At 37.6% G+C, this 10,000-nt stretch overlaps 1 protein-coding gene across 2 annotated transcripts; it reads right to left on the bottom strand.

Annotated features, from left to right (window-relative positions):
• Positions 1 to 2,515: 2,515 nt before the first annotated feature.
• On the bottom strand, positions 2,516 to 8,171 carry LOC115230632. 2 transcript variants are annotated; one of them, XM_029800772.2, is made up of 3 exons: positions 8,070 to 8,171; positions 5,720 to 5,870; positions 2,516 to 4,905 (listed from the first exon to the last, which is right to left on the bottom strand). In XM_029800772.2, the coding sequence occupies exons 1-3, from the start codon at positions 8,092 to 8,094 to the stop codon at positions 3,144 to 3,146; spliced, it is 1,938 nt and encodes a 645-aa protein (XP_029656632.1). In that variant the 5' UTR covers positions 8,095 to 8,171; the 3' UTR covers positions 2,516 to 3,143. The 2 variants fall into 2 exon arrangements, with proteins under 2 accessions (XP_029656632.1, XP_029656631.1); XM_029800771.2 differs by having other exon boundaries at positions 5,720 to 5,866; positions 8,070 to 8,163.
• Positions 8,172 to 10,000: the final 1,829 nt, after the last annotated feature.

The raw sequence follows: 10,000 nt of genomic DNA, 5'->3' as shown, positions 1-10,000 counted from the left end.
TTTCTTTTGATAAATATATCTATATATATATAAAACTGTAGTTGTGTGAGTGTCTGTCCCCTTCGATTTAGATTCCTAACTACTCCCACATTTTGCGGTGCAGTTTAACCAAAAGAGGGTATCTTATAGTCGTGATTCATATCGAGCCCGTCTGAGTATTAGCGCGCGTCTACGATGAGTCTACGATTTTAAAAATAATTTATCATTTTTTATTCCATTTTAATGCATAATTTTTCGTGTGTCGATGGCGGCGGAGTTGGCGTCCATGGTCACAGCTGCACCTGTTTGCTTCTCCCCCTTCTTCCCTCCTTCGTGAAGCTGTGGGGAAGGGAGTGTAAGGAAATCAACGTCGTAAAGCGTTGTCAAGGAGGCCAGCGTTCTTTTAGAACAACGACTTCATGGCTTGAAGACACCAAAGCAGAAATGGCTAAGAAAGCCCGAATTGGCATCTATAAGGGAAGTAACTCTCTAAAAATGCTTATATAGTTATTTCCCTTACAAGCCCGAGCAACGCCGGGCGAGACTGCTAGTATATATATATATATATCTGTCCACCGCTTGATAACCAGTTGTGTATTTACATCCCCTTAGCGGTTCGGGAATCAGTCAACTAAAAATCTTTCAAGGTAGTGCTCCAACATGGCTACAGTCTAATCACAAACAAGTAAAAGACAATGTTGATCATAGGCGTGTTTATAAGTACAGATAAAAGTTTCTTGTGCAAACATTGACAAATATTTTTGAAAAATCTAGAGTTGCTTCCCTTGACATAAATTGGAGTTACCTCCCATATATAAAGAATATTTTACTGAATTCTCCTTCATCACCTCATGTAACTCCACGTAACTTTTTTTTTTTTGAATTTTCAGAAAATGTTTCTGAATTCATACGATTAAGAAAATTTTTTTAAATTTTTAAATCCAAGTTCAAATTACGTACAGTCCGAATGTTTTGCTTAAATCTCAGTAATAAACAATTAAATTTCTTTATGAGGAGAAAGATATTGACAAACATCAACAGGTCGGAGTGACAAACTAGTAGGGTAAACAGGTAGTCGTCAGATGTGCTGAAAGTAACAGCTAAATCGCCCTTAAATAACATTAAAAAAAATTTTGCTTTGGTTTTGAAAATCGCATGAATTCCCGTGTGTAGAACACAAATTCACAAAAATGTTATGTTTTGTGGGGTTATATGGGGTGCTTAATGCAGAATTCCGCCGAAATTTTTATAAAATTTTTATTTAGTCTAAACCGGATTTGGTGTGAGGGGAAATCCACACAACAAAATAGTAAATTAGAGATCAAAATTAATTTATCGACTCCGAAAGGATGAAAGGCAAAGTCGACCTCGGCGGAATTTGAACTCAGAACGTAGCGACAGACGAAGTACTGCTAAGCATTTCGCCCGGCATGCTAACGTTTCTGCCAGCTCGCCGCCTTAAAAAAAAACTCACTAATAATCATTGTGCGGGAAGGACTGCGGCCTTTTTTCCTTTTTTTTTTTTTTTTTAAGGGTAGATTCCTTGTGAGCCTTGAAATCTATACAAGGCGAGATGGCAGAACAAAATGCTTGGCGCCATTTCTTCCGGACTTTTACGTTCTGAGTTCAAATTCCAACGAAACTGATCTAGCCTTTCGGAAGAGATAAAATAAATACCAGTGAATCACTCGAGTCGATGTAACCGACTGACCCCTTCCACTTATATTAGTTTCAGTTTTGGCAGAAGGCCAACAAGTTCGGGGGAAGGATTAAGTCGATTTCATCGACCCCAGTGTTTAACTGGTACTTGTTTTATCCACCCCTAAAGAATCAAAGGCAAAGTCGACTTCGGCGTAATTTGAACTCAGAACGTAAAGACGCACGAAATGCCGCTTAGCATTTTCCCCGGCCTGCTAACGATTCTGCCAGTTCGCTGCTTTCTTTCGTCTCCTCGTATTGCTGGCTTCCAGCCAAAATTTGAGACCATTATAACTATTAAAGTGTTTCCGCCGTATGACGAGTATACTTTACATGTATACTCTTGTCACCTTGGATGGTAATATCAGGAAATATGGTCTACATACAATAATTATACTCTTACTTGTTTCAGTCATTTTGACTTCAGCCATGCTGGAGCATCGCCTTTAGTCGAGCAAATCGACCCCAAAGCTTATTCTTTGTAAGCCTAGTACTTATTCTATCGGTCTCTTTGGCCGAACCGCTAAGTTACGGGGACGTAAACACACCAGCATCGATTGTCAAGCGATGTCGGGGAGGGGGGACAAACACAGACACACACATGACAGGTTTCTTTCAGTTTCTGTCTACCAAATCCACTCACAAGGCTTTGGTCGGCTCGAGGTTATAATAGAATACACTTGCTCAAGGTGCTACGCAGAAGGACTGAACCCGGAACCATGTGGTTTGTAAGCAAGCTACTTACCACACAGCCACTCCTAATATAAGTGGGGGGGGTTAGTGGATTACGTCGACTAGAGTGCTTTACTAGTATACATTTTATCTCTTCCGCAAAGCTAGATCAGTTTCGATGAAATTTGAACTCAGAACGTAAAAATCCGGAAGAAATGGCGCCAAGCATTTTGTTCGGGCAGCTCGCCTCCTTGGTAGTTAGTAATAATTCAGCTTTTATCACATTTTTTTGCTGCTTATACAAAATGGCATGAATATTAATTTTCAAGAGAAAACAATCTTAGAAAATGAAATAAAACTGTTTTCTGATTTGTATAATTGCAATGAACATGCGTTGTTTCTAAATGTCAACATAATTGCCATCTGCTCTGAGATTTATAACCGAAGGGCTGGCTATATCAGCTCTCCATATGATATCAAGATTTCGACATTTAAAATAAATGGTTTATATTTTATTTATAAAATACAAATAAATCTTTAAAATAAAAATTAAATATAGATTAATCGTGTACACAGACCCGTCTCAGATTTGTTCTTAAAAAAGGACAATTTTAAATATTACAAAAATTTCGAATAAGACGTGTCGAAAATATTTTTACGTGAGCTCGATGATAATTACAATTATTCCTTGTTAATTAAAATTTAATTCAGGTATGGATTGTTTTCTAATATTTTTGTTTCTTAAACTCAAAGTCTTCCGAGCAAAGATTCCACCCGGTTTGAATAGATACAAATCAATCATTCACCTGTCTGAAAGTACCTTTCCAACGGGAGATTGCCCATTTTGGATTACAAGCTTCGAGTGCCGAGTAACTTTCTGCCCTTTGCATGATAGAAGAAATTGGTTTGGTTAAATACGCTGGTAATATGATGAAATCTTCGTCAAATATCGTTGGTAAAGGCGGCAAAGAATTAATCCCCTTCGTATGAAAATCGCAATAAAACACATTAAAATGAAACGGATGAGAGTTCAGGGCAATATAGACTTTGGAGTTAAATACGAATATTTTATCACCACTACTTAAATCGCAATGAAATGGTGCTGTTGTCGAATCTAAATCCGAATATTTAGTTGAGGTGATTTCTTTTGTTTTTTGAACTGGAAACCCTAGGTCTACGGTTCCTGGCGCCAACATGTTGTTTACGTCTCTTTTTCCTGCTAATCGTTTAGCCATAGCTATCTTAAACTTCAAGCCATCATCCAAATGGTTTAGTTGTACATCAGCGAGAGGCGGGTTGAATCCGATCAACTTTCCCTTTACATGTACAAATGTAACCTCCGGTAACTCTATCAGGTTTTCCACAGAATTATGTGCCGATATCACTGTAAACGTACTGTACTCCGACTGCTGAGTATTATGTACAAAACTGTAAGTAACGTTGTGAGGATCCACATTGTAAGACATTGATGTGATTTTCTGCTCTTCATAATAGTCTGTTCGATCAAAGATATTAACAGAAAACTCTTTGGAATCACCGATGAAAATATCAAATATTACTATCCAGTGATTATATCGGAAACTGTATCGATAAATACCCCAACCAATAATGAATCCGTACGATTGGATTGGGCTGATGCTATAGAGATAATTGACGAAACAGAAGAAACGAGAAGGAAGGACTTTGCTTGTTCTGTTTCTGATATTTCGTTTATCATTAATAAAACTGATTTTGTGTTCATTATTCGTTATGTTTATACAGACGACACGGTTTTTGTCAACATAAGCAAGTATATGATCTTCAAATAAACCAATCAATTTACTTCTTTTCATGGCCGGAAGTTTAAATATTCCCCAGCTGTTATTTTGAGGAGAAAATAGAGCTGTTTTGCCCGAAGATTCCTGTATCAAAATTGTCCATTGTATCCTGACTGACCCAGTTTTAATCGGGCAGCAGATCAGTGAAGTAGGTTTTTTCTTGAAAGTTTTCTTTCTCTTCACAGGAAGATTTTCTCTTTTCCACATCTGAACTGAAGTGTTGCCTTCTGGAAACGTACGTATTACTTCGCTGTAATGGGTTTGATTCCAATGCGAGATCATGCGAGCAACTACAGCGTGTTTTAATATCTTCGTTGCATCGGAACTCAGAAAGTTCTTGAATTGTTTTCGAGTCAATGAAAGAAGTTCGTGACTATATGGAAGCAACTTTTCAATGTTTTTCAAATATTTAAAGCAAATTTTACTCAAATCTTTCAGTTCGTAATTTAAAGCGGTTTCCGTTGTACTTAAAACATTGTCAAAAGTTAGTTTTTGTAAGAGATATTGCTCACAATGGCATTCTAAGTGTTCTAGAAATATCATACGAGAAACTTGAAGCATAAATATTATATTAGACTCGTTTAACTCAATGGTCCCGGTGTACAAGTAGTTAAAAAATCCCTTAGCAGATTCAATATCTCCAAACCAATGAGTGACATCAATTTCGTTGGATTGCATTTCCTGAAAACCCAAACTCAGCATTGATCTAAAGACAAGACTGGTTGCCACCAATACAGCTCTGAGAAGAAAAAAAAAGAATAACGAACATTTAGAGTGAGAATATAAAACATCTTCCAGTCGTGACCATCCCAGCTTTTCAGACACTATATGGATATTTAAAATGCTATTAAAAAAGAAATACTAACGAATTCTTCCATTTCTTTCAATGGAAGGATGCCATTCGATGGAAATTTAACTTATTTCTTGCAGGTCGTGACCACAATCTCTTTTGTTGCCCCAGGAAGTTATGCCTAAGTTACCCCTAAATCAGCCCCGATCAAATAAAACTGACTAGAAGTGGTTTCCAGTAGTGAACTGCTCGGGGTAGGTTAGTCTGCCTCGGAGTACACTACCCAAAATGTCTTTTATAAGCGATAATTTGGAGATGCTGTTGCTGTTTCTAGCAGATTAAGTAATTGCATGAAATCTCCGTTAACCAGCAACAATAACTTAGCTCTAAATTAGACTGGCCGAATGCGTTCCAGTCGTAACCATCCCATCTTTTATCCAGAGAACTTAAGTGCAAATTATTGTCATTTCTATAGTTCTATACTTTTTAAAAGATTTTATCTATATTTCTATTCTTTTAAAGATTGTATGGCGGTGGGGAGGGGTGATTTGAAAGTGATTTGGCAGTTTCAAGAATGGTATACAACCCTGTAGACAACTTCTTGGACTTAGGCTGGCTGTGTCGTACGAAGTTTGCTTCCCGTTCAGTCCCCACCTAGGGCAAGGTGTCTTCTACAATAACCCCGAACTGACTAAAGCCTTATGAGTAGATTTAGTAAACGGATTTTTAAAAAAGTTTATTTAGTGTGTGCGTGTGTACTTACCTGTGTACTCTGAAGGTTTGGCCATGAGACTTTATATTGACACAACCCAAGTGAGAATCATTCGAAATTTGGATTAGATCTTGTTTTAGCGGCGTTAAATCTTTGTCTGTATAAATCCAGTTGACTTCATCGAAACTAGCTTCAGATCTTTCTGAAACAAAAAACCAAAACTAAACGAAGAATCAATAATTTAGACAATTTCTGGTATTGTAAGGTATTTTATTGGGATTCGTTTAATTTTAGAATTATCTCCAAGTTGTTGCGTTGTCTCCTTCCAGCTTGGACCACGTAGATCTTTCATCCAGTGGTATTCCGGCTGTGATTTTGATCAAGTTATGAAATGCGTCAGTTTTTGCTTGACACCAGAGATGAATTTTGTATGATTGAGCTACTATTTCCAGTAAATTAAATGACCATCAGGAGAAACCACTGATTTGATTTGTGGTGTGGCTGTGAGTAGTGGCATAGGTAAAGGCATGGGTGGTGAGGTTCGTATCTGGACGGTCGAATGATTAACGGCACAGGAAAATAAACAGTACGAAGATTGAAGCCATTCCGACATTTCCCGTATTTCTGGTTACTAGGGACTGCATTATGTCCCTAATATTGTACCCCTGCATTGTTCCCCTAACATGTAACTCACAACGACCCAACATTCCAGTTATGCTACTATCAAAGGTCCAGAAGACAGGTAAATATACCTCCGGCCTGGGAATTGCACTCAGATTCTGAAAGAGCCGAAACAAGCACCAGTCATTTTGTATGCCATTCCTCCGATTCCTATCATAATTCTTCATTTCCACATTGTCGTGTGTATGAGGCGCAGGGAATATATCCAGTCAATTAACTCCAGGGTATAACTGGTATGAATTTTATCTACCCTCTTAACAGTTTGGAAGTATGGTAAAAATAACTGGCAGGCCCAAATTATTCATCCGTTCCTCTTCTGGTTCTGTCATCGAGTGTCTACAAGTCTGAAAGATAATGAAGACGCTACTATGTGGTAAATAAACTTGCTAAAATTAGCAGCCGAGTGCTCCCTCCGATTACATTCTACCGTCTATTGCATAATTTGGCCCAGGATTCCCTACACAGGAAAAATACGCGACTGCCACGGCTGGGATACCCTTGATCATGGATCTGCTCTATTATGACTGACCTGGAGCTAAATAAATATGGACTGGTTAATTACTGGTAATAATGCAATAATGGTTAATTACTGGGAATTAACTCCAAAGTGTGAAAAACAAAGTCAGTCCTGCTGGAATTTGAACTCAGAACGTAACCAAATCCCGTGAATTATTTTATCTCTCGCTATAGGCGTAGGAGTGGCTGTGTGGTAAGTAGCTTGTTTACCGACCACATGGTTCAGGGTTCAGTCCCAATACGTGGCACCTTGGGCAAGTGTCTTCTACTATAGCCTCGGGCCGACCAAAGCCTTGTGAGTGGATTTGGTAGATGGAAACTGAAAGAAGCCCGTCGTATATATGTATATATATATATGTATGTGTGTGTATGTGTTTGTGTCTGTCCTCCCAACATCGCTTGACAACCGATGCTGGTGTGTTTACGTCCTCGTAACTTGGCGGTTCGGCAAAAGCGACCGATAGAATAAGTACTAGGCTTACAAATAATAAGTCCTGAGGTCGATTTGCTCGACTAAAGGTGGTGCTCCAGCATGGCCACAGTCAAATGACTGAAACAACTAAAAGAGTAAAAGAGTAAAGAGTATTTCCATTCTGCTATCCACCGCCCAATAACTGTAGATATTTCTAATTTAGTAACAAAGTCAGCAGTTTGGGAAGATAGCCTCCATCTTAATCATTCAACTGATATTCTTATTGATTCTGAAAATTAAAAATGAAAGGCAAAGTTGACCTCGATGGGATTCGAACTCAAAGTACTGCACCGACGTTTTAATAATCTGTTCTACTAAGTCTTAAAATTGTCGATTACATCGACTCAGCTAATACTTTTTTTTTAATCGACCCCGAAAGGATGAAAGGCAAAATGGATCTCGGCGATATTTGAACTCAGAAAGTGAACAGCCGGAAGAAATGACACTAAGCGTTTTGTTCGGAACGTTCTAATAATAACAATTACCCTGTAAGACTGATGGTAAAGCATTTCGGTGGAGGGTTAGGGTTAATTAAAACGATTCCAATGACAGGTATTTTATTTTCTCAACCCACGAAGGTCTTTAGACAACTTCTGTGTAATTTCAGCCTGGAAGCGAAAATAAACACAAGAAAATTTAAAGCGAAATCTAGTCCGGAGTTCTACAGAATTTGTTCGTCTTCAATCATTTTATAATAATAAAAGAAAAGAGAAAGAAATTAAAATATCATACGTGTGTTCGGTAATGAAAAGGCCATTCCTCGAATTGAAAGAGCAGAAACTGACAAGAAATGGGGCGTGTGAAACCATGAAACAAACGGCTAAGCAGCTTCCGGGAACCGTAGAAGAAATTGCTCTTGTTTGAGGGGTTAATTATAAAATAAACTGTAGTCTGAGGGATAAGTTTGGAGTCGTTGTGGGTTAGCTCATTATTCAATCAGGATAAGCTAAATGTTTTAGAATAAATAATTATGTACAAGGTCTGTTGGTTCGCGAGTTCTCTTTTTTATGGTTATTTTGATACTTCCTGTTGGAAAGTTCAAATCTGTCCATATCAATTTTATTTTATTTATCATATTTTTATTCTATTTCTTTGAAATGGTTTTGTAAGAGGAAGAAAGGTAATACTCACACCAATTTTACGGGTTGGTGACAGGTGAGAGATGACCAGTAGGTCAGTTCTAATTTAATTATTATTTTAATAAGATTTTGAATATGATTCTTATATTTAAAAATTAAAAATTTAAATAAACAAATGTCCTCCGAATTAAAAATAGAAATATTAGTGTGTAGTAATGAAAAGCAATAATATTGGTTTCAAATTTTGGCACAAGGCCAGCAGTTTCGAAAGGGAGGAAAATCGATAACATTCACCCCAGTATTCAACAGGTACTTATTTTATCGACCCCAAAACGATGTAAGGCAAAGTCGACCAAGACGGAATTTGAACTCAGGTATGTATCAGTAATATTGACCTAGATGTGAGCAATTCTCTGAGTTGCATTTTAGTGTTTTAGGGGGCCAGCAAGTGATCAAGACTGGTATATTTTGGGGACCTTAAGAGAAAGACTTGTTTTGCATGGGAAGTTTCTGCCGAGAATATTTACGTGCTTAGTAGTGGTAATGTCTTATATCTGCTTCAATGTTGGTCTTGATTTATCTTCATACAGATTCATATTTTGAACTATATTTTGTTCTAGGACAAGAAGCAAGTTCTTTAGGTTGTAGTTTTCACTGTTTGTATGTAGAACAATATCTCCGTTCCAGAAACATAGAAAGTGTTTCTTTGTGGTTTACACTTGATATTTGCACAGAGTTGATAGCTGATCAAAGTTGTCAAAGTTGTCTTATTTTCTGGTCTTGAAGAAGAAAACTAGGCTTTTGGTTGAAATCCATGATATTTGTCTCTTCCGTTGGACTGATCACTTTCTACTTGGAGTGAGCTTCTCATTTAAAATTCTTTAAAATTTGATTTTTGAAATCGAAAAGTAAACTTTTGGATTAATTCGAAAAGTAATATCTAACTTTGTCAGATTCAGCAGCCAACTGTTACAGAGTGAGACTTTGTTAGTCACTTGGAGTCTCTGATTTAAAATATTATCTAAGACACTTGTGTGTCGAACAGATGAATGACAGGTGTCTTCCCTCGGAGAGGGCGCATGCTAAGAGCGGATAACTTTCCTTTTGTGGAGGATTTAAAGAAGACACATGTTAACAAAGCGTGAACAATATTTGCAAATAGACCGGAGAGACTTTCACACGTTGCCAGTACCAATCACACGATAGAACTCTGAAAACTCGATTAGTTTTCCAGCACACCATCAAATAGGCCACAGGCGCTCTTTCTCCCTCTTCTCTCTCATACTGTCTGGCTCACTTTCACATCCACTTTCTTTCTTTTAGTCTAGACCAGTGCTTCTCAACCAGGGTCCGTATAAGATTTTGTTGTTAAAATTTACGCGCAATAAACTGGTTACAGTGCACAAAATATTTAAGCATTTTTTTAATACAATACAATTCCTAATAATATTTACCTCCGCCAAGGAAGGAGGTTAGGTTTTTACTGGCGTTGGTTTGTCCGTCTGTCCCTTTGTGTGCAAAATAACTCAAAAAGTTGTGAACGGTATTTGATGAAACTTGCAGGAAAAGTTGGTAATGACACAA

This window comes from Octopus sinensis, unplaced genomic scaffold (assembly GCF_006345805.1).
Source record: "Octopus sinensis unplaced genomic scaffold, ASM634580v1 Contig15974, whole genome shotgun sequence".
NCBI lineage: Eukaryota > Metazoa > Mollusca > Cephalopoda > Octopoda > Octopodidae > Octopus > Octopus sinensis.
This window is presented reverse-complemented; position numbering and strand designations above follow the sequence as displayed.